At 41.5% G+C, this 24,505-nt stretch overlaps 2 protein-coding genes across 9 annotated transcripts in view; one reads left to right on the forward strand and one right to left on the reverse strand.

The window, feature by feature from the left end:
- The first annotated feature begins 4,261 nt into the window (after positions 1 to 4,261).
- Positions 4,262 to 9,530, forward strand: spata2l (spermatogenesis associated 2-like). 5 transcript variants are annotated; one of them, XM_069901323.1, is made up of 5 exons: positions 4,262 to 4,364; positions 5,767 to 5,814; positions 7,161 to 7,316; positions 7,579 to 7,900; positions 8,191 to 9,530. In XM_069901323.1, the coding sequence occupies exons 4-5, from the start codon at positions 7,592 to 7,594 to the stop codon at positions 9,166 to 9,168; spliced, it is 1,287 nt and encodes a 428-aa protein (XP_069757424.1). In that variant the 5' UTR covers positions 4,262 to 4,364; positions 5,767 to 5,814; positions 7,161 to 7,316; positions 7,579 to 7,591; the 3' UTR covers positions 9,169 to 9,530. The 5 variants fall into 5 exon arrangements, with proteins under 5 accessions (XP_069757424.1, XP_069757421.1, XP_069757422.1 ...); XM_069901320.1 differs by having other exon boundaries at positions 7,161 to 7,900; XM_069901321.1 differs by lacking the exon at positions 7,161 to 7,316.
- Positions 9,531 to 14,916: 5,386 nt separating this feature from the next.
- Positions 14,917 to 24,505, reverse strand: part of cdk10 (cyclin dependent kinase 10) — a 37,285-nt gene continuing 27,696 nt past the window's right edge. For 2 of the 4 annotated variants that reach the window (XM_069901329.1, XM_069901326.1), the window contains one exon: positions 19,393 to 23,968. In XM_069901329.1, coding sequence (XP_069757430.1) covers positions 23,874 to 23,968 — 95 coding nt within the window. In that variant the 3' untranslated portion in view covers positions 19,393 to 23,873. Of the gene's footprint in view, positions 15,467 to 19,392; positions 23,969 to 24,505 lie in introns of those variants that run through there. The other 2 variants (XM_069901328.1, XM_069901327.1) reach the window with 2 other exon arrangements.

Raw genomic sequence — 24,505 nt, forward strand, 5'->3', positions numbered from 1 at the left:
CAATGAGGTTAATGTAGGAAGCAACCTGTCAACAATGAGAAGCACCAAGTATCAGTGCTGTGACCAATTGTTAGTAAAGATATAGAAGAAGGAGGTGAATGCATTGGAACCAGATGTGTGGATGAAACAAAAGCAGGGCAAGGCAAGCTGTGAAGAGAATACAAACAGCACACAAGAAGTCACACTGTAATCACATATTCAAAGCTGTTTCCTTCTGGTAACCTCAGCCTGCTTCCCAATTTGTCCTTTAAGTAGGTTTTCAGTGGTGGTATGCAAACATTGTACCGCGAGTTATACCATATTTGTACTTCATTTGTTCAAATGATAATAAATTATTTCCGAAAAAAACAATTTTCTATTCTTTTGATCCCTTTCCTCTCCCATTCTCTAAAGGAAAGGTTATCTATTGTGAAAGGGATTAGTTGATTTTGCATCAATAATAATTTTGGTAGTTGGTAATTTGTTTTTTTTTCCTTTCTATGTGAATCTTCTTCCAAATGTTGAGCAGATGGTGCAGTATTGGTGAACTTCTATGTTGCACCAGTTTTTTTTATCCCACTTATAAAGTATATGTTCTGGTACCTTCTCCCCTATTTTATCTACCTCTAACCTGGTCCAATCTGGTTTTTCCCTTGCTTGATAAAAATCTGATAGATATCTTAATTGTGCTGCTCTATAATAATGCTTAAAGTTTGGTAGCTGTAAGCCCCCTTGTTTCTACCATTCTGTTAATTTATCTAACGCTCTCCTCGGTTTCCCCCCTTTCCATAAGAATTTCCTTATTAATTTCTTTAGCTCATTGAAGAATTTCTCTGTTAAATGAATTGGTAACGATTGAAATAGGTATTGTACCCTTGGGAAAATATCCATCTTAATGTAATTTACCCTTCCTATCAGTGTAAGTGGTAAATCTTTCCAACGTTCTAAGTCATCAAACATGTACATCAAGCTGCAAGAGAAAGAGAACGATGAAATAAGCTGTAAACCCACACAAAAGTGGGAACAAGATCTAAACATAAAGATAAAAAATGAAAAATGGGAAAAGCTATGCTCCAGAACGATGAGAAATACAATAAACACGAGGTTACACATGATACAATATAATTGGTTACACAGGCCTCAAAAGTTAAATAAATGGGACCCAACAGTATCAGATAGATATTTTAGCTGTAAGAAGGAAGTGGGAACAACAGTACATGCAATTTGGGCATGTGAGAAAGTGGAAAAGTTTTGGGAAGATCTAAATCAGGTATTAAGTAAAATCACAAAAAGCAACATACCAAAAAATCCAGAGATCTTTCTTCTAAGTAATATAAGAAGTAAAGAACTAGGCCTCAAATTGGATGAAGCACAAAAAAGATTTATTATGATAGCCTTAGTTGTAGCAAAAAAATGTATAATGTCAATCTGGAAATTAGAAGAGAGCCTGAGAGTACAGCAATGGTACATGGAAATGAATAAATGTATTCCATTGGAAAAAATAACATATAATTTAAAAAATAAAGTCACAGTATTCGAACAAATTTGGGAACCGTACATGGAACACAACAGAGAAGTCCTACCGCGGACCTCCACCCCCTAAAATGACAGAAGGAGAAGATGACGAAATGAGCTGACCCAGTGTGTAAAAGTAGATAACACAATTTTCTTGTTTATTTTCATTGTGTGATGACATTGTTTAATGGGTTTATTGTATTGTATATGTTGAATGTTTAGTGGGTAGGGAGGGGGGTGGGAAGGATGGAGGGAAGGGAGGGGGAAAAAAGGGAGAAAATTACACTTTGTATATTCAAGAGGGAAATGTTTGTGTGTATTTTGGTCAATATGGTTCATAGTGTGAAAAATTTTTAAAAATTTAAAAAAAGAAGTCACACTGGAGGCTGCCAGATGCTGGAATCTGGATCAACAATATGCTGCAGGAACTCAGAGTTAAGTCAAGTTTATTGTCATCTGATTGCACAAGTAAAACCCAACAAAACAGTGTTCTCCAATGCTCAATGCAACCGGACGTAACACATATACAGACAAACCTTCCCTTCCCACTCACATACCACCTTAAGAATGGCATAGGGATTCCTTAAAGTGGTACGTGAGTGAAATGAAAAAGGTTGAGACACTGATAGCAGATTGTTTATTGCTCCAGTTTTCAGAGATAGAACCATATAACCATAAAACCTCTGTCGGAACGGAAACAGGTCATGTCGGCCCTCTGCACCGATTCACAAGAACAACTCCACTAGCTCAACTCTCCCGCTCTCCGCCTAGAACCCTCCAACCCCCTCACCTCATGTACTCATCCAACCTTCTCTAAAATGACAGAAGGGATCCTGCCGCATCTATCTCACTTGGAAGATCATTCTATTCTACTATCACTTGCTGGCAAATGTAAGAAAATGTGGGTAAATGAGAAGTTATTCATTTTGAAAGGAGCAAGACTCCAAAAGCTGCAATTCTGAAGGGTTAGGTGCCCTTGAACAGTAGTCATAGAAAGCTTGTGTACAGGTGCAGCAGTTAATTGGGATTCCAAGTTGCATGCTAATTTTCAGTTTTTTTAAATATAAAAACTTGGAAAGTCTTAAAACAACATCACAAGCTGGTATCAGACCACACCTGGAGGACTGTAAGAAAATTTGGTCCTATTATTAGAGGAAAGATATCTTAGTGGAGGCTGTTCAGAAAAGATTCACCAGGATGACCTGAGCATTGTGATATTGTTCTGTGAGGAAAAGTTGAAAAGGTTGGGTCCACATTCATGAGTATTAGTAGAATGAAAGGAGACATTATAGAAATATATAAGATGCTCTGGGGCTTAAAATGATAAATGTTACATCATTGTTCCTCTTTATATGAGAACCCAGGATGTGGGACATTGTCCCAAAAGAAAAGGGATTGTCCATTTAAACCTGACATGAGAAAGTGTTTCTTCTCAAAGCCTTGCAAGTCATTGCCCCTGTAAACTATGGAGGCATGAATATATTCAAAGTGGACATTCATGGGCATGGTCCCCTCTCGCGAGGTGCTATGCCTCCATACGCTCACGGCCATCGCTTGCCATCAGACCTGCCCCCGCCCGCGTGACTAGCATGCCTCAAGCATCACTAGCGTCCAGCACCTCTCCACAACCCCCCCCCCACCCACCCACTGAGTGACTTTACAACTGCCGGACTGTGCCCCATCTGGTTACTCTAATACCCTCCTCTCATTCTGGCACTGACCCTGTATTCAAAGCTGCAATACATTTTTAATTAGCAAGGGAATCAATAAAAGAAAGTGGGGCTTGAGCAAAATCAGGGCAGTCAATGGTGGAACATCCTATGAAAGAAGACATAAGTTTGCAGTCATCTTACAGGAAGGTCCATTAAAGCAATGAAAGAGTGCAGAGAAGATTTGCAAAGATAACGGCAGGCAGATGGGTTATTGAATACTGAGAGGTGACTTAATACTGTAGATATTTTTAAAAGATTAAATATGTTGATGTAATGGATACAGGGGCAACTTTTCCATTGGTGATAGAGGCTTTCAATGTCTATACTGTATGTCAAAGCCTCTTCTAACCTTATACACACACATACTCACATTGGATTGCAATGTACATGTCATTTGTGTGTAGGATGTACTGTGTGTGTGTGTGTGTGTGTGTGTGTGTGTGTGTGCACTATGGTCCGGAGATACGCTGATTCGTCAGGTTGCACAGGTATATGTCTTTTCTTTCTTTGGCTTGGCTTCGCGGACGAAGATTTATGGAGGGGTATGTCCACGTCTGCTGCAGGCTCGTTGGTGACTGACAAGTCCCATGCGGGACAGGCAGGCATGGTTGCAGCGGTTGCAAGGGAAAAGGTATATGTCTATGGACAATCAAATGACAATATAGGTGAACTTGAATGTAAAATGGTCACCAAGAAATCCAATAGGAAATTGCCCAAAGAGCATTGGGATGGTAGAACTTGGCATCACAATGAATGGTTGAAGTAAAGCTGGTGGTATGGGTGAAGAAGACATCACATCCAAATGGACCAGATGGGATGACAGTGTTGGAGAGAAGGAGGAGCATAGACATTTGCCTACTGACCTTTTGCGACACTGTTCATTCTATATTGTTTATTATGTTGCACGAACTAAGGCTGGTTTTAACACAGGGTTGAAACATGAACGATCCACCTGAGAGAGGGAAGCCCCCAGAATAACAGCCCACTCCCACTGGCTGGGGCAGCAGCCTGTCAATCACCCCCCCCCCACACACACCCACGTCCCGAATGGGCGAGGCTTGTCTTCGTCACGTGCCCTGGCTGGAAGTTGGGAGAGAGAGTCTGGAAGTTCGCGGCGACCCAGCTCGGCGCCGGGAGAGGTGGCTTCGCGTCCCGCTGGTATGCCCCCCCACGCACCCCCCCCCCCATTCCCCTCTGCGGACTGGCCCACGGGGCCGTGCTGGACGCCGTGGGCTGCAGTCGGGGCTTTCGCTTTCGTTTCCACTAGGAAGGGAAGGGTTGGTGTCCGCGAACGCCGGGTCTTCGCCCCTGCTGAGACTGACGGGGGGCTGGAACACTGGGTTCATGCTGGAAACGCGTCCGACACCGTCGCTGTCCAGAATGATTCTACCCCGGGGGCTCATGAATTTGCCCCCCCCCCCGTCAGAAGGTACATGACTTGGGTACCTCCTTCGGTCAAGGCGTGACGCGCGATCAATGTATCATTCGGCCAAGTCCCGCCGTTAACTGGGGAACCCCACTTTCCTGGGTGTTGCAAACGGGGTCCCACCTCTCACCATCGGACCCACAACTTCAGGCATCAACCGTCACACAAACCCTGTCTTTGGCATAAAATTTTTTTTTAGTTTAAAAAAAAAAGGAGCATCTTTGCAATGGTTCCCAGTGGTATTTCAGCTTTCTAATATCCAGTCTGCCTTTTCTCCTCCCCTTTGACTGCTTTGTTTTTTGCTTGCCGCTGTTCTGGACTGCATGAGGCAGAGATGGATGGGTTCTTGATTAGCCAGGGCATCAAAGTTGAGTATTCTGTCTCTTTGAATTACTTGGGAGGCTTCTTAAAGAAGTGAGATTTAATTCACAGAAAAGACTTTACTTACTCAAGCCTTCCGCCAACCCACTTCACACTACATCCCACAGTGGTGCACTGCAGTTAGTCCAGTGAGAAGGGTGTATTCTTACGCTGTTACAAATCAGTTCACAGTATCCCAATTATATAATATCCCTCCTTCTCAAAATAAAGAAAAATTTAGTGTTCTTTATCACTTGCTTTCCAGTGCAACTTAAGTAACTGAGCTTATACAATAGCTTATTTACAGCCAGGCAGTGGTGCTGAGTGGGAAAATAGATCAGCTCTTGATTAAATGGGCTGAATAGCCTATTTATGCTATTTATATCTCATGGGACAGGCAGTTGAAGCATTTTAGCATGTGTTCATTACTCTGTTTCAATTGATATCTTCAGTTGTGTTTCTTTGTTCACGAACAGCATCCATGAAGAAATGAGTTTTTACATTTAAAAAATGACCAGTTGTTTTGCTAAATTTAGAGTTGCGTTATTGCCTAAACTGTACTCTGAAGCCATTGGCTGTTTCTCTGGTCACAGAGCCAAGCTATAAACGTCAGCCATCAATTCCTTAGTCATTTGCACTGATCTTGCAAACCCTACTGTTTGTCATGCTGTGAAATCAGTTCTGTCTGTTGCTTGTTGATACTTGAAGTACGAGAAGAAAAGTTAATTGAATGGGCCTACATGTGATAATTACTGAATCTTGTTATTTTTACAGCAGGTGAACATTTAAAAAAAAAATCGATTAACTAACAAGATGTACCTGGTGAGATGATTTAATGGATCTCCTGCTCTTTTCTTTCGTTCAGTCCCTCAGGTTTGAGGAAGACTTGTTTCCACCTAAGTGGTTTACTGGGATTAAGTCAGGCCCACAGACTCTGACACAAGTGGAATAGGAGTTCGATTAGGAAAACAAGTGGCCGGCACTAGGCAGTGTTTTCCTTTTGGCATTTATTCCAAATTTGTAACCCTGACAACCTTGCATTGCCAACCCCAACTCATCCATTTTGAGCATGGATCCCGTGAACTCACTGTTACAAGGTTTTCGGAATATCTTTTGGTCAGTTCCTCTGTTCACATGGTAATCTTCGCTCATGAAAGTTAGGTATATTGTATGTTTTGGGTGACAGTTATGTGAATGATGTGAACTATCTACTGTGATTTAGACCCTCAATGTTGGGGAAAAATCTTCCAAAAGGAAGGGTTATTTTAGTTTTGGAATGGAGGTGCCATAGATTAATAAGTTTCCCGATTGACTCCACACCACCAGGAAGCTTTTTGAAGGCTATGTGCAGCAGTTTGTTAAAATTTGAGAAGTATGGTGGCAGTCTGCACTGAGATTAGCTTTACTGTGAATCAATTGGTTAAGATCATTGCTTGCATTCTATTGTATAGAAAATGGGAGATGCAAATGAATTTCTGTAGGAGTTAAATTTGAGAAGGTTGCTCCATTGTCCCTCTCAATTTACAAAGTTTTTTTCATATTCCAAATGCCAATATGCTTGATGTTGCTTCCCGAATACCCTCAATGAATAAGGCATTAAAGCAAAGTCTTATCTCCCTGTTCCAAGTTTGAAGACGAGGAAAACTGCTTTTGGAATATTTGTATTGGTTTTGGAGTCAGAGCTGTGTGTGAGATCACCATCACTGTGTAAACAGTACTTAGGGACAGTATTTTTCTCTGTAGGGGAATAATGTGGAGACCAGAGAGTTGTGGAGGTTGGAGAACAGTGGAAATTAAAGGTGCCAGTGGTGAGAAGGGGGGGAGAACAGGCATCAGGATGCAAGAAAGAAAGGACTGATGCAAGGCTTATCTGACAATGGGCGAGAGCAGGTGAAGGGAACACAGGAGAAAAGATTCAAGCACGGAGAGAATTGGGGATAAGGTCGGTGACTATGAATTGGGGAGCTGCATTCCTTTGGAAGTGGACTTGGTATGCATCTGTTTTCATGCCTGCACATTATACAGTGAGAATGGAAGTAGTTGAGTAATTCTGTAAATCACATTTGGTGACTTCTACTGTGGTTACTCGAAATACTTCAGTTTTATATCCTTACATTAATTTGCTCCTCAATGTCCTCCATTTCAACAAACAGTCCTTGTTTTTCCAGCCTTCTAGCTGTGAGTTTTGAAATGGAAATATATAGTAATCTACCATCAGGATGCAAGAAAGAAAGGACTGATGCAAGGCTTATCTGACAATGGGCGAGAGCAGGTGAAGGGAACACAGGAGAAAAGATTCAAGCACGGAGAGAATTGGGGATAAGGTCGGTGACTATGAATTGGGGAGCTGCATTATTAATGTATCCTAAAGATTAATAAAAAGCCGATGAGTAGTTTAAGGGAAACAGAAAGAAGTCACAAATAATTAAATATTTATATTAATCAAGTGATTATTATCTTTAAGTAAATAGGGAGAATAAACTCTCTATTCTTAATTGTTCCATTTGGGCCATGTGTCCTTTTTGGGTCCTCATGTAAACATGTGTGTGCTTCTGAAATATACCCTAATAGAATAAATGGTGTTAGATTTTATTCCAGAATGACCACTGAACTACAATTCTTCTTTGAACAATACGAGAAATTTCATCAAGATGGATCTTTAGGACACAATGGAATTTGCCACGATAAGGATTTAAAGGAACAACTCAAACAATGGTTAATAATAAGGGGTGCTGATTTGGCCAACGTATTGTGGGTTGATGTGCATGAAATTATTGCCAAATCTCCGCAAAGGTCACAGCATTACCCATATGCATTCAAGAAATTGATTAAGGCATTTGAATTATTGGAATTGGCTGCTGCCAACCTCTTTCTATATCCATGGAGAAAAGAGTTCAAAACAATTAAAGTAAGTCTGTTCTATTTTACTTTATCCGCTAAGTTGTCCTACAAACACAATGTGCAACAACAATTTGAAATTCTATAAATAATCAACAAAAATGTCTTTGCATTATGCTTTTAGAGTGGTTCTTGTTCACTGTTAGACTTTTATTTGCAAGTAAAAAATATGGGTGCTTTTAATTATTGACCATTTTGCATCTACTGTGGCAAGTATTGAAATATTTTGATGTTTGGGTCTCTCTCTCTCTCTTTGCACTTTACTACCCTGCCCAAAACCTTAATCATACATTTCTTAAGACTTTTTCAGGAGGCTATGTGTACTTCCTAAAACCTACAATATCTCACGAAGACCTTGAAAGAATTTTTATGAAAATGGGCTATCAACCAAAGGATAATCTTGAACTTGAAATGAAGGACCTTCCAGATTCTTTGCAGTTAATCAGACTAGCATTTAACTTCTTCGTTGCAAGAATTGAATGTGAAATCTTTTTGGAAGTAGATGGAAAACCTGACCACTCCAAGAATTCAGTGGAAGAAATGCTCTGTCAGAGAAAATTGATGACTCCAGGCAATGCCTGTGTGAATAACCTATTCCTGACTTCATTCACTGCTGAGTCCCAGACACCAAATCAAATCAAAAGAACACTGACTCCTGTCTCCAGTGGAGAAGATACATCTGTAGATTTAAGATCTATTTCAAGTGTAAATAATCAAGCAAATGCTCCTTCCCAGAGGGGATACAATGGAAGTGCCCACTCTTCATTGAAAATTGGATTGCACGGGTCTTCTGTGAGTGACCAGAGTAAGATGGATAAGTGCAGCAAACAGATCACTGGAATTTCGAGTTCAGACTGCTTTCATCACCTGACTGCGAAGGACAGTACATTTGAAGAATCTCAAGATCATCCTAAAGGCAGACTGGAAATTGATTCTGCTAGTAATCTCAATATAGCAAGCAATAATTTTGACCGGAAACCATCTGCTAGTTATTGTTCCCCGTCTCACACCATGTTATGTGATAGTACAAAATATCATTTCAAATTTTTTGAAGCTGAAAACTCTCATTACCCCCAACAGGCTGATTCTGCATGTAGCATCTTGGGGCAATCATCACCTGGAAACCTATCAAAAATGGATCCCACCTGCAAGAGTTGTAAAGATTTACCAATGTATATCTGTCATAAATGTAGCATGTATATGTGTAAACATTGTGGTTACAAAAATATGTTGAAATGTAAGAAATGTGACAACATGTTTGAGAAGTTCAAATCATAACTTACCTATGAGTATTATTGTGGCTTACAAAGTAATTTTGTGATCTTAGTAAAGTAGTGGCTCTGTTTGTAAAATTATTACTGTGAAAGCATTTTGATTGTAATGCCTTCAGCTTAATTCAGAACAAGAATGGTTTCCTCTGATCAAATGTATTTGAATACGTGCCTGTCATTTTGTTCCTCCAGCATTTCTGTGTTTTCATGACCATCACAGCTTTTGCAGACTTTCGTATTTTGTCACTTTGAATTAAGTTGCTTGAACCTGAAAATGTTTCCTGATTATGGTGATGTAAAATTTGACAGTGTACATGTTCTATTATTGACTGTTTGGAATAAAATTGGAGAAAATTAATGAAGCAATAACCTTGTCATTTAAATTTCTCAAATGTAAACAAAGTTAACAGTGTGAGAGTAACATTTATCACCGCATGCATTGAATAAGAAATATTTTGTGGCGAGTAAACAATCAACTTTGGAACTTTGCAGAAAGAAGATTCTCGGTCTTAAAAAAAAATGTTACGTCTTTGAGAGGAAATTTTTGACTTTCAATAAGTCGTAATCGCAGCCAGAACTTCAGCAACCTGTAGTTCTGTTTTGGGCACCAACTCGTAGTTGGATAGTTACTATTTAAACATTAACAGATGAAAATGCAGATTTTAATAACCAAGCTTGATTTTCTTCTGGAAGAAACACTTGAAAATGGGAGCTGTTCTGGGACAATCTGGGAGATCATGGTTGATCGTTTACATCTGTCACAATTATGAATCTGCTACAGCATTTTACCCTTGATAGATTTTTAATGTCTTAAATGACCCTCTAGGGCAATGGTTTTCAAACTTTCTTCTTTCCACTCGCGTACCACTAAGTAATCGCTATGCCATCAGTGCTCTGTGATTAGTAAGGGATTGCTTTAGATGGTATCTGAGTGAGGGAAAAAGGTTGAGAAAAGTTGTCATTGGCCTATTTCCTTTGGAGTTATGAAACCGTGCACATAACGAGTCCATGAAGTACAATTAAAACATATCACCTTAAGCAATCCCTTACTGATCACAGAGCATCTATAGCATAGGGAATACTTAGTGGTATGTGAATGGAAAGAAAAGTTGAGAACCACTGCTCTATGCCACAAGGACTGTGATTAGTAAGGGATTACTTAAGCTCGTTTGTGAGTGGAAAATGAGTTTAATCGTACCTAATTGACTCGTTATGTGCACGGTTTCATAACTCCAAAGGAAATGGGCCAATGACAATTTTTCTCAACCAAAATATTTCAGTAACAATTGGGTCTAGAGCAGTGATTCTCAACTTTCCCTTCCCACTCATATCACCTTAAGCAATCCCTTACACTAATGGCATAGGGATAACTTAAAGTGGTATGTGAGTGGAAAGAAAAAGTTTGAAAAAAATCACTGACCTACAGCAATACAGAAGTCCAAAGATGCATTGTCCACTGGGAAAGAGATTTATTTTCATAGTTTGAGAATGGTCCTTTTCATTCTACACACCTGGTGAGGAAAAGCAACATCTTAGAACATTGAACACAACAGCAGAGTACAGGCCCTTCAGCCCTCAAAGTGGAGCTGACCTATACCTATAAATCAAAAGTAAGCCCTTCCTACCTCATATCTACCTATTTCTTCCATCCATGTTCCTAAGAGTCTCTCAAGTGCACCTAATGTTTCAGCCTTCACCAACACCCCTGGCAAGGCATTCCAGGCACCCACAACTAAAAAAAATCTTGATGCCTCCTCCAAACTTTCCTCCCTTCATTTGTCTACATGTCCTCTGGGGGAAAAAGGTGTTGGCTGTCTACCTTATCTATGCCTCCCAGAATCTTGTAGACCCCTCTTAAGTCCCTCTCATTCCTCCTTTGCTCCAGAGAGAAAAGTCCCAGCTCTGCTAACCTTGCCTCATAAGACTTATTTTCCAATCCAGGAAACAGCCTAGTAAATCTCCTATGCACCCTCTCCATACCTTCTACGTTCTTCCTATAAATGACCAGAACTGAACACATTATTCTGTGGTCTCACCAGAGATTTGAAAAGTTGCAACATGACCTCTAGATGCTTGAACTCAATCCCCCGACTAATGAAGTAAAAACGATGCTGGAGAAACTCAGCAGGTCAAACTGACCTTTATACAGCAAAGATTAAGATACATAACTGATGTTTTGGGTTTGAGCCCTTCAACAAGGTATGGAGCAAGGTTGGCAGCAATTTGAACAAAAAGGTAAAGGTTGTTGGGGAGGGGAAAGTGTGGGGGAGGAGCATGGTCCCAAAGGCATGAGGTAATAGGTGGAGAAGGGCGGGAGGGCACAGCAGCAAGTAGGGAGAGGAAGGATGGCTCTGAATAGAGGGAAAGGAGGGAGAGAAGGGGAAGGGAGGGAGAATGGGAAGTAGGTTAACAAAGCGGAGGAGAGAATGTTAATGCCATCTGACTGGAGTATCCATAAGGATTCCTTCAAATTACAGATGGTCTTGGGGGGATAGTACATAAGGCCATGGACAACCATGCAAGTATGGGGGTGGACACAGAACTGAAATGATCGGCTTCACTGGTGTAGACAAAGTGAACATGCTCAGCAAAGCGATCTTCTAGTTTCTCCGATGTAGAAAAGGCCACAAAGGGAGCATTGGAAGCAGTAAATCAGTCCTGCAGATAGACAAGTGAAGTGTTGCTTCACTTGAAAGGTCTGTTTGGGACTCCAGACTTTGGAGAGGGAGGTGGTGTGGGCGCAAGTGTGGGACCTCCTGCAGCCACTGGGGGAGGGGTAATTGGTAAAGAGGGATGGAGTGGATGAGGGAGTCAGAGAGGGAGCAGTCCCTACAGAAAGAGAGGGGAAGATGTGCCTGGTAGTGGAATCCTGTTGCAGGTGGCACAAATTCCAGATGATAATGTGTTGGATGTGGAGGCTGGTGAAGTGGTAGGTGAGGACAAGGGGAATCCTGTGTTCGTTGCATTTGGGGGCAGAAGGAGCCAGAACAGATGAATGGGAAAGGAATGAGGGGAAGCCACTTCTATGGAAAAAGACAGACATTTCAGATGATCTGGACAGCTTCTAAATTAACATAATTTTACTGTTAAATGTACGTTGAGGATTTGGTTTCAAATTATAAAACATTTTGGATGCAATAGATTTTTAATATTAATTAGTCCCCTTTTAGCTAATTTTTCCTCTACCTTTGGTACAAGATTTTGGTTTCTGTCAATGGACAGAGCTGGGTATCCAATCTTTCCAAGATCCTTTTACTGACCAAAATTTGGCCTCTTTTGAACAATTATCTTCAAAATTTAAAATAACTAAACACTTTTTTTTAGATATTTATAGATTAGGAGATTTTTAAATTCCCTGGTATTAAAATTCCCTCAAGATTTGAATTAAAGATGATAGATAAGATTTATAATTTTAAACTGAATACTAAATAGTTGATATAGTGGAACCACGATGTAACGTGAATATGGTTAGAACACGATGAGTCACTGGGCTTCAGGATGCTACTGGGAGCAGAGACCTCGGGCTGCTGCCAGGAGCAGGGATGGTCAATTTACTAAAAATTAATTTGTTTTAATTTCAACTGTAACCACAATTTTTTGAAACTCCGATTTAGCGCGATCCCACTTTTTCTGCACTACAATTTTTTTGGACCCAACTATCACATTATAATGGGGTTCCACTGTATCAGTTCTCTATGAGCTATTATTGGTGTCTAGTGATAATTACCTGGACATGACTGTCAGAAATAAAACTTCTCACACATGAGTCTCTTTAAAACTGATGACACGACAAGCTTTATTTACAAGTCTGCAGAGTTGGACTCAACTGGTTTCTCGCCAGTTAAGCCCCGATACATACAGTGCATTGATTTTTATACCCTTATTGTTTGCCCTTCCCCTTCTTATTAATACTGTTTTCATTGGTTAGTATTGCAAAAGCATTCTAAGTATAACTGCATTTTTAATTATCACGTTCGTTACGTACGCTGCGAACTCTACATACACTAAATTCTGTTTCTCACCCTTCTTATCAATCTTTTGTCTCCTGCATGTCTCTCACTATGACCATGAAAAGATAGGTTTAAAAAAACATATTCAGCAGAACCTTTTGTCCTTGGCTGCTAGTAAGCTCCCTGTCCGTTCTGGCTTCCCTGTTTATGATTAATCATCACATTTTAACTTAAGTCATTTTAACCTAAATTCTCTATATAACAATCCACCCCTTTCTCTCTTTAAAATGTGTTGAATATATATATAGATATGATGGGGATTTTAACCTGGGGAAGAGAAACGTTTTATGATACATTAATCTCATGCTGAAGTAAAAGTCTTACAGGGTCTCCCAGTCCCCCTGGTTGCATAGCCTGTTGGACCATGGAAATCACCAGGCTGCGTAGACAGGGAATAATACAGGGCAAAATAAGTAGGAGGAATAAAATACCTCCGATGACCCACAAGAAGGTACGCCACCAGGTTCCCCCAAACCATTTGTCCATCCAATTTAATTGTGCAAAAGGATGCCAGGTTTGAACCGGTACATGGGACAAAGTACGAATATTATCAGCGATTTTTCGAATGGCTTGGCCATTATCATCAATCTGTAAGCAGCAGTTAGTCAAATTAAGCTTTCCACATACACCTCCTTCCGTGGCTAGGAGATAGTCTAGGGCCAGACGGTTCTGATATATAGCAGAGCGCATTTGACCTTGCTGGGATGCAAGTAATTGCAGGGCTAGAGCTGTTTGATTTGTAACAATTTCAAGGACTGCTTGTAAGCAAATTATGCGATTTAACATATAAATAGGAATACGATAACCCCAGGATCCATCTTGAGCCCATGTAGCGGGACCATAATATTGAATTATGCGTTCTGGAGGCCAATCATCTCCCCATTGTCCCAAATGTACCTTGGTAGAGCGGGGCTGACGGTGTAATGTATCAAAAACCTTCACGCCTAATTTATGACCGTGATCGTGGGGTAGGAGGAAAAATTCTGGGCGGATTATTCCTAGGAAACAAGTTCCACTCCACTGTGAGGGAAGACGAGTATAAGCTTTATTACCACATACCCAGAATAATCCATTTGGGGATACTCCATACCCCCTTTCCCAAACTCTTTTAAGAACGGGGTTTGATTGGTATGGTCCTGTGATGGTGGAAGTGGTACAATTCCAAAACTGAATACTGCTATTAGACAGGGGTAGGCAATTAGTTTTAAAAACAGTGGATAAGAACCAAGTCAGGGGTTTAGGAAACCAAGTGAAAATACCAGGCGAAATGCGAATCCATACAGCTTTGCAGGGACTTTCTCCTACTGGGTATTTGCCGGCTCGTGAGAGACAATAAAAACCAGAGGGGACGTTAGAGAGAGACCAAGTTTCTCTTGATCTCGTTCGGTTAGTTGTCCAAATTCGGGAAATCATGGTCCATGAATTGAGGGGCTCCCCCCACCAAGGCCATTGCTCTGACATCCGTGGACCCCCGCAGACCCAACAATTGGTTACATTAAAAGTTCCTGCAATTTTAGTTGCAAGATCTACAAAAAGGTTATCTCCCCCAACTGCATTACCGAAACTTACATGGTTATTTGGATGGACTCGAACTAAGTCCGGCTGTCTTAAAGGGACAGGCATTTTCGAGTGTGGAGTGGAACTTTTCATTGGAACAGTACGCTGGTGTATGCAAAACCAGAGTCCATCAGGGCATGGTGGGCCTGAGTCACCCTTCCAACCGTTAAGAGGGAAAGGAGTGGTAATAGGAATCTGTATATAATGACCCATATTATTTCCTTCTTTTTCCACACAAGGGGTATATGGATGTTGGGTGGTATTTTCTGCCCAGCATTTCTCAGGAACTGAGGTATGGGAAATGAAATTACCTTCCTTTCTTCCCCAAATGTGGTCCTGAAACAGGACCACTGTGTCTCTGCATTTCTTACATTTCACACCTGATAAAGACATAGGCAAACTAAGAAAAATCAAAGAACATAACAATAACATTGTGAATCAAGTCTTTCTGCGAAATCGTAAGGTAAGAGGTTTTTCTCCAGGAACACAAGTCCAATCTGAGTTCGTATCAGGGTCCTGAGGCGCCTCTACAGGTCCCTTAAATCTGGATGCGTGCGTCCACCCCTTCTCTCTTGTTCGTGCTGCAGCCTCTGTAGTTAAGAGAACTTGGTATGGACCTTCCCACTGGGGCTGGAGTTTTTCAGTTTTCCAGGTCTTGATGAGAATCCAGTCTCCTGGTTCCACTTTGTGTAAAGTCTAAAGGCGGTGTTTGTGCCAATAGTCCTCTCTTTCGTAAATCTGCAAGAGAGCGTGACAGTGCCTGTAAATAGTTCCTAACAAATATATCCCCTTCCCCCAAGGTGGGACACCCCTCAACTGTACTCCAGAAGGGAAGCCCAAACATCATTTCATAAGGGGACAACCCTACATCTTTTCGTGGGGCAGTACGAATTCTCAATAAAGCCAGGGGCAGACACTTTATCCAAGGCATTTTAGTTTCCACCATTAATTTTGTCAATTGCATTTTTAGGGTTCCATTCATACGTTCAACCCTCCCTGAGCTTTGTGGATGCCAAGGGGTATGTAATTTCCAAGAGACTTGTAATGCATTACAAATCAATTGTTGGATTTTTGAAGAAAAATGTGGACCCCTGTCTGAGTCTATAGAATCCATTATACCATATCTGGGGATTATCTGCTCTAGGAGGAGGCGAGCTACTGTAGAGGCTGTAGTATTTACTGTTGGGAAGGCTTCCACCCATCGGGTAAAGTGATCTATTATCACCAACAGATATTTCCATCTTTGGACTTGAGGTAACTCTGTGAAGTCGATCTGGATACGTTGAAAAGGGTGTATGGCTAATGGTTGACCTCCCATGGTCCCTGTCCTCATTACCTTCTTATTAATTTTTGTGCATAGGTGACAATTCTGCACCTCCTGTTGGGCCAAGGTGTAGATCCCCTTACACACATATTCTCGAAGCACTGTGTCACATAAGGCTTGGGTGCCCCAGTGGCTCTGATGATGCAGGTGTTTTAAAATATTGCGAGTTATTTCTTTATTTAGAACCATTCTTCCATCTGGTGTCTTCCATGTTCCATCAGGCAACTGGCTTGCGCCCAGCTGAGCCATGTCCTTTTCTTCCTTAGTAGTGAAAATGGGAGCCTTTTTTATGCCTTGCCTTATTGGGATTAAGGTCAGCAAACGGACTTCTTGTTGCATGGCTGCCCTTTTGGCTTCTTCATCAGCCAGTCTGTTTCCAATTGCTGTCGGGGTATCTCCCCTCTGATGGCTTGGTATGTAGACCACTGCTATTTCCTGGGGTAATGTCAAGGCTTCTAAAGTCAGAGTAATCATCTGTTCGTGTGCCAATTCCTTTCCTCTTGATGTAATTAGACCACGCTCTTTCCAGATCTTACCAAAGGTATGCACTACCCCGTATGCGTAATAGTATAGGGATTAGGCACCACTGGGTGGCGGGTCTGAACAATAGCATTCAAACTTCTTAGATCTTGAACTAGGCGATAGGATCCATCTGACTTTTTCACTGGGAGTATAGGGGTGTTATAAGGTGACATGCATTCTTCTAATAGTCCGTCTCGTATTAAAGTCTCAATTACCGGCTGTAGCCCTTTTCTCCCTTCCAAAGAAATAGGATACTGACGTTTCCTTACCGGCTGATGACCTGGTATTAATGTGACATGTAAAGGTGGGATGTCCAGACCTCCTCGATTTCCCTCCTTATACCAGACTCTCTCGTCAATCTGCCGTTCATCCTCTTTCTTTAAAGCGCAGAGGTGGACTCGCACTTCTCCGTCCACAGGGAGAGCACCCAAACCTAGGAGAGCCTGTAAGTCCCTTCCTAGGAGGTTAAATCCAGCCGACGGTAATAACAAGAGGTCTTGTACCCCTTCTCTTTCTTCCAGTTTCACTGTTACTTGGGGAATTATTGATACCATTCTGGGAGCCCCTTCTATCCCAGAAATTGTCAAATTACTTTTTACAGGCTCAGTTCCGATTGGCACAGTTATTACACTACTTCGTTCCGCTCCTGTGTCCACCATAAACATCACCTCTTCTCCCTTGGGACCAATTTTTAGTTTTACCAGGGGTTCCCTCTTATATTTGGTCCCTAACATTTGGAACCCCTGACACCCCTAATCTTCTTCCATAAGTTCGAGGGCACGCAATTCCCTCTTGTATCGGGGGCATTCCCTCTTAAAGTGTCCTTCCTCATTGCAGTAATAGCACTTAACGAACCTCCGGGGTCTTCCCTCTCTTGGATATCTTGGATTGTTTAGAGGAAGGTTTTGTTTTCTTTCCCCTCTGGATTCAGCATTCATCTGTCGGATAGTCTGTACCATAACCTTTGTCGCCCTCTTTTGATCTTCTTCTTCTCTCTGCACATATACTTTTTGCGCCTTTTTTAACAGGTCACTTAGGGGTTTTTCGCTCCAGTCCTCCTCCTTTTCTAGTTTCTTTCTAATGTCCTGCCATGATTTGGAAACAAATTCAATTCGAATAAGCTGTTCACCCATTGGTGTACTAGGGTCCACGCCCGCATACTGTTGGACATTCTTTCTCACCCTCTCCAAAAAATCAGTAGGGGACTCGTCTTTCCCCTGGTGGTTCCCAAATGCCTTGGTGAAATTGTGACCCTTTGGCACAGCCTCTCGTATCCCTTTAATTGTCCACTCTCTATATTGTCTCATACTTGCCAATCCCTCGGGTGTTCGTTTGTCCCACCTGGGTTCATTTAAGGGATATTTTTGTTCATGGGGTCTGGGGTCCCCAGGTTGTTCATATTCCCACATGAGGAGGGCAGCCCGTCGAATCATCTGCCTCTCCTGGGGTGAGAATAATGTTCCCATTATTGCCTGCATCTCTTCCCACGTATATGTGTTTGGTCCCAGGAATTGGTCAAGCTGTTCAGCCAGTCCTATAGGATCTTCTAATAACTTTTTCATTTCTTTCTTAAATCCCCACACCTCTGTACTAGTTAGGGGAACATTCACATATCCCGTTCCCCCTCCCGGTCCTCCCATAGGAACTTCCCTCAGGGGATTTAGGCTTATTGAAAATTTTGATGGTCCTGGACCAGTCTGGGATCTTGTCCAGGGTCGGTTTACCGGTGGAAGTTTAGGGTCCGACTCCCTTAATTCATCCTTTTTTTCCCGGCCCCTTTCGGGGCAATCAGATTCATCACCTTTCCCCTCCGGTAATAAGCTTTCCTCGGGCGCAGTAGGCACCGGGGGAATATAAGGAGGGGGAAGGTTGTCCAGAGGTTCCCATTTCTTTTCTCCCGCTACCCTCAATTTAAAACATTTTGTTAAGGATCCTGGCCAGGGAACCCAACAAAATGCATATGCTGACTCTTCTTGATTCACCTTTGGTCTCGAATTTACATATATGTTTAATGCTTGTCTAACCCAATCCTCATCAGATCCAAATTTCGGCCACCAGACCGAGGAACCTTTAATAGGTTGTTTCGACCAAAGGAGACAATATTGGACCATCTTTTTCTTGTTTTTGTCTCGATATCTTTTACTATCCCAATTTTCAAACATTCTCCCCAAAGGGCTGTCAAGGGGAACTCCCAGGAATTGTCCTGAATTTTCAGATGAGCCCTTAGATTTTGATCCTCCCATTTTCCCACCTAGATCTGTTTATCGTTGCTGAGGACCCTCTCATTCTGGACCCTACTCCCTTCTTCTCAGACGCCTCGTCGGAGGTACTGTCCCTCCTTCGGTTACCGCTGAGGTTTCCCTGGGGTTGACCCCTCTCTTCTCGGCACTTCGTCGGAGGTGTTGTCCCTCCTTCGGTTACTGCCGAGTTTTCCCTGGGGTCTATCCTAGAGTCCCACGACAGGGTCCTCACGCCACGACAAAAGCTCTATACCTGATCTATTACGTTAGGTTTTTTATCCAAACAGGTGTATCCCGTTACACCTGTTACCCAATCCCCACACCACAATCGTAAGTCGTCACTTACCGGTGTCTTCCCGGGGATTGAACCGTCACCCTTCTCCTCTCCGTCTTGTCGTGTCACCTTGTCCGGATACCACTCGCTCAAGCCGCCCGAAGCGACGAGCAAGGGACTAGGAGCCGCTGAACTCAGCGGGGTGCACCGCCTCCGATGTCCCTCTTCTCGCCTCCCCTCACGGCCGGAGTGTAGATCCCGGACGAGCCCCCATTTGTCAGAAATAAAACTTCTCACACATGAGTCTCTTTAAAACTGATGACACGACAAGCTTTATTTACAAGTCTGCAGAGTTGGACTCAACTGGTTTCTCACCAGTTAAGCCCCGATACATACAGTGCATTGATTTTTATACCCTTATTGTTTGCCCTTCCCCTTCTTATTAATACTGTTTTAATTGGTTAGTATTGCAAAAGCATTCTAAGTATAACTGCATTTTTAATTATCACGTTCGTTACGTACGCTGCGAACTCTACATACACTAAATTCTGTTTCTCACCCTTCTTATCAATCTTTTGTCTCCTGCATGTCTCTCACTATGACCATGAAAAGATAGGTTTAAAAAAACAAATTCAGCTGAACCTTTTGTCCTTGGCTGCTAGTAAGCTCCCTGTCCGTTCTGGCTTCCCTGTTTATGATTAATCATCACATTTTAACTTAAGTCATTTTAACCTAAATTCTCTATATAACAATGACTAAAACAATGAGAGCAAGGTTTTCAATAAGAATTTTCTGATGCTACGAGATTCTATTTTGAAATTGGTTAATTCATCTTCTCTATGCGCCAACATTCATTATTACAATTTAAAGTAGTACATCGAGCTTACTTCTCCAAAGCTCAATTACCTAAATTTTATTCTAATTTCTCATTAAAAATGTGATAGATGCAAGACTGAAGAAGGTACATTATTTCATATGTTTTGGTCATGTTCCTCAGTTTCCAGTTATTGGGAAAAGTATCTTCTGTACCTTGTCTTTAATTCTTAATGTTAATTTGGCTTCAAATCCTTTTCTTGCCCAATTTGGAATAAGTGAGTCAGCTGATTTAAATATGTCTGGGCTACAATCCCATGCAGTTGTCTTTGCTCTCTTTATTGCCAGAAGAGCTATACTTATGAAATGGAAGGATGTTGTCCCTCCAATACATACTCAGTGGTGATCTGATGTGATGCCATGCTTGACCCTGGAAAAAAATTAGATGCTCTACTAACGTAATGAACTTTAACTTTTTAAATTTTATGGGGCCCTTTCCTTGATTATTTTTTTAGAATTTATAAAGTTATTGGATCCCATTTTATGGTTTGGTTATTCTTTCATACAATAATGGAATATTTGTTTAATCATAACTTCACAAGGGAAGGGGTCAGATTATTAGAATAGTTTTTACTTCATATATTTTGTTTTTTTGTCTCTTTCATTGGTTATTTATGGCTATATATACACACGCACACACAAAACTCAATATAAATATTGAAAAGATGTGATCTGGACAGGAAAATCTCATATTGGGGACAGATGCCACATTCATGCCTACACTTCACAGCTCCTCCCTCACCAAAGTCAAAAGCCTCAAAAAGGCCTTTCAAGTGAAGCCACACTTCACTTGTGTATCTGCAGGACTGGATTTACTACATCCAGTGCTCCTTTTTGGCCTTATCTACATCGGAGAGACTGGGTGCAGACTGAGCACCTTCGCTCTGTCCACACGAGTGACAGGGACCTCCTAGTGGCCGACCATTTCAGTTCTGCGACCCACTCCTATACTCACATTCTGTCCCTGGCCTCGTGTACTATCCCACCAAGACCAGCCATAAATTGGAGCAACAACACCTGATTTTCCGCCTGGGCACTTTCCAGCTGGATGGCATTAACATCAACGTCTCCAATTTCTGCTAACCTGCTTTCCTCTCTCTTTCCCTCAGCTTTCACCTTGTCTACTTTCCCTCAGCTCTCTAACCCCTTCCCTCGCTATTCACCTAGTCATCCCTCCTTCCCGCTTGCTGCTGTGCCTTCCCTCCCTTCTCCACCTATTGTCTCCTACCGTTGGGCCCGTACTCCTCCCCCACACCCCTCTCCCCTTACCATTTTGTTCAAAAACCTGCCGATATTTTTCCATACCTTGATGAAGGGCTCAATCCCAAAACGTTGGTTATCTTTACAAAGTACACTTTTTCACCTGCTGAGTTTCTCCAACTTTGTGTTTTTACTTCTAACGTGGCTTCTCTGGACTTTCATGTTTTACTCCCGACTAATGAAACCTAGCATACCATAGGACGCCTTAACTGTCCTCACAACCAGCGCAGCAACCATGAGAGATCCAAGATTTTGACCCCAAGGTCCCTCAGTTCTTTCACACTGTTAAGTATCTGTCCATTAACCCTGCACTCGGCCTTCAGGTTTGTCCTTCCAAAATGCATCCACCCTGATCATCTTGTATCAACTCTGTCAAGTCCTGTAAACACTTCCTGATTTCAATGAAACCACTTTTCTTTGAATCTCTTCTTGTTGAATAATTCCCATGAAAAAAAAATCTGAAAAGCTGCTCTGCACAGGTGCCCCACTCATTGAGACAGACTTCTCCCATGTAATGCATGACCCCTTTTCTAGTTTGTACTGGACCTGGATAAATCAGTGCTTATTTATTAAGCTCTATGGTTCTGGTTTATAATTTGGTACTTAACTGCTCATACTTTAGCAGAATCTGCTTCTTAAACTTCACAAGATACACCATGTGATCAATTAAATGGGGGGAAAAAAGTCCAAATTTATAATGTCTGGATATCTGATTGTGTAAAATAATGGAAATTCTATAAAATCCACTTTGATGAAATATTGGGTCTAATCCTGCTCTACTCTGGTGGAAGGCTTTCTGCTACAGTCTCCTGCTGTCTAGAAGTAGTGTCTCAACTTCGTGCAATGGGTTGTGATCTTCAGGCCTAAACAGCACGGCTGTCAAAGGAAGGGATGATATGCTAACTTCACAGTGAGTCCAGCTGTGGAAGAAAGTGAAATGGCACAGTGTGTCACCTCCACCATTATCCCGACTTCTGGTATGCAATGTTTTAAAACAAAACTGAAATTATGAATGCCTTGATCTATGCTCTTTTCCCAACTACGACCAAAAAGTAGGTTTCAGTTCAACAGAAGCTTTTGCTTGTAACTAGAAAAGAACAATATTGTTTAATCAAGCATGGATGTATCCAAATGTACAAACACTATATAATACACTCAAATAGACTCATTAAGTCAGTCAAATCTGCATAAAATGATAATGACCATAAACATCAGAAAAACATCATTTTATATTTTAAAGGATTCACAGTAGATGGTAGTGAATAATAATTTAGTGTCAGCAAACTTAAATTTATAGATTAAAAAAAAAAATCAGGTGCCTACAAAGTGCTGCAAAAGACCGACTGGTTGGTTTTAATTGAAGTGACAATTTGTTGAAATATCTTGAGTGACATTTTGTGTATTCATTCAAATAGTTTTTCAGCAAGTTGGGTAGTCAAAGCCATTTGATAATTCAGAGCCTTGCCTCTTCTTAACTTTGTATTCGACTGTATGGTCTCTGATTTAGTTGCTTCATGTGCTCTGCCAAACGCAAAGGTGGGATGAAACACTCAAAATGACACCAAGGAGCTTCACGAGGCAAGATTCCTTATCGGAGTGGTAGGTGCCTGGAATGCACACTCAGCAGAAGTGGTGAAAGCAGGTTCGATAGCAACATTTGACACAGGTAGATGAACAAGCAGGGATGCAGGGATTCTGGATAGCGTGCAGTTTAAACTGGAATGTGGATGGTGAAGACACTGTGGGTTGAAGGGTCTGTCCTGTGCTGTACTCTTGTATGTTCAACACTTCTGTCTCTTGAATACAATCTAAAGAAATGTAATGGATGGCACAGTTGGCAACATCTTTACAACACCAGTGATCGGGACCAGATCTGGGTTCAAATCCCATGCTGTCTGCAAGAAATTTGTTTGTTCTCCCCTTGTCTGTGTAGGTCCAGTTTCCTCCCACTCTTCAAAAACATACTGGGGTGTAGGTTAATGGGGTGGCACTGACTCGTCGGGCCGAATTGCCCTGTTATAGTGCTGCATGTCTAAATTTTTTTAATTAATTCAACTATAAAATATTATAACATATTTTGAATATATTAGCGGTTAGAGAACACTGATCTACCTAAATAGAACTTTCAATAAGAAAGTAGCAATTCTGCAACAACTATGTAAGACCTTCCTGAAGTTTATTTTGTACTTAAAGTAATTGTAATGGAAAATATTTTCATTAAGAGATTCAATAGGCAAGATTTACTAAAATATCAAAGATAACTAACCAACCAAATTTTCTCACATTTACACAAAAAAAGGAATGCCTGATTTTTAATTCAAATAGTAAACCAATAAATGCTCAATTTACTTTGTACTGTAGAAGTACATTTTCTTTTGAAAATTGTAGCTTGTTTTTTGAGCAATTTCTAGTGACACTGAACATTGATACGATTACAGGAATTACATTTTCATTGGATGCTTTTGAATACGGTAAGAAAAATTATTATTGGATGCTGAATTTTGAAAATAGCATCCAAAATACAAGTCCTATTTAAATTTAAAATAGCAACGCTGTATGGCAAAGACAGATTGCGTGCGTGCGTGCGGTAGGTATTGAGTGTAATCAACAATAGGCAGACGCACCAGGAGTTCGAGTTTGGAACCATCAGATTCACATCTTTGGTCGCTTTTGTTGGTTATCCACACTAGAAGCTGCTCGTTTGTTACGATGATGGGGGAACGTAGGCATCAGTTCTGGCTCACATGCTTGAAAGAGAGAAAAAAAAGCGTTTACATTCCATTTCAATATTTAAGTCAACATTGATGGTTTAATTCCTTTAGACCAGCCATTCACAACAGGGACCACAGGAGATTTATATTTATGTATATATTTTTGGGGTTTTTTGAATATATATACACCCCTAACGTCGAAGTACTCGAGATGGCAGAGGTCGACAGCATCGAGTCCACGCTGCTGAAGATCCAGCTGCGCTGGATGGGTCACGTCTCCAGAATGGAGGACCATCGCCTTCCCAAGATCATGTTATATGGCGAGCTCTCCACTGGCCACCGTGACAGAGGTGCACCAAAGAAAAGGTACAAGGTCTGCCTAAAGAAATCTCTTGGTGCCTGCCACATTGACCCCCGCCAGTGGGCTGATAACGCCTCAAACCGTGCATCTTGGCGCCTCACAGTTTGGCGGGCAGCAACCTCCTTTGAAGAAGACCGCAGAGCCCACCTCACTGACAAAAGGCAAAGGAGGAAAAACCCAACACCCAACCCCAATCCACCAATTTTCCCTTG

This window comes from Narcine bancroftii, chromosome 10 (genome assembly GCF_036971445.1).
Source record: "Narcine bancroftii isolate sNarBan1 chromosome 10, sNarBan1.hap1, whole genome shotgun sequence".
NCBI lineage: Eukaryota > Metazoa > Chordata > Chondrichthyes > Torpediniformes > Narcinidae > Narcine > Narcine bancroftii.

Excerpts from the sequence above, each read along its gene's own strand:
- spata2l (XM_069901320.1), top strand. The coding sequence starts at position 7,592 with ATGACCACTGAACTACAATTCTTCTTTGAACAATACGAGAAATTTCAT. Across the intron at positions 7,901-8,190 it reads AAGAGTTCAAAACAATTAAA|ACTTTTTCAGGAGGCTATGT; the intron begins GTAAGTCTGTTC and ends ACATTTCTTAAG.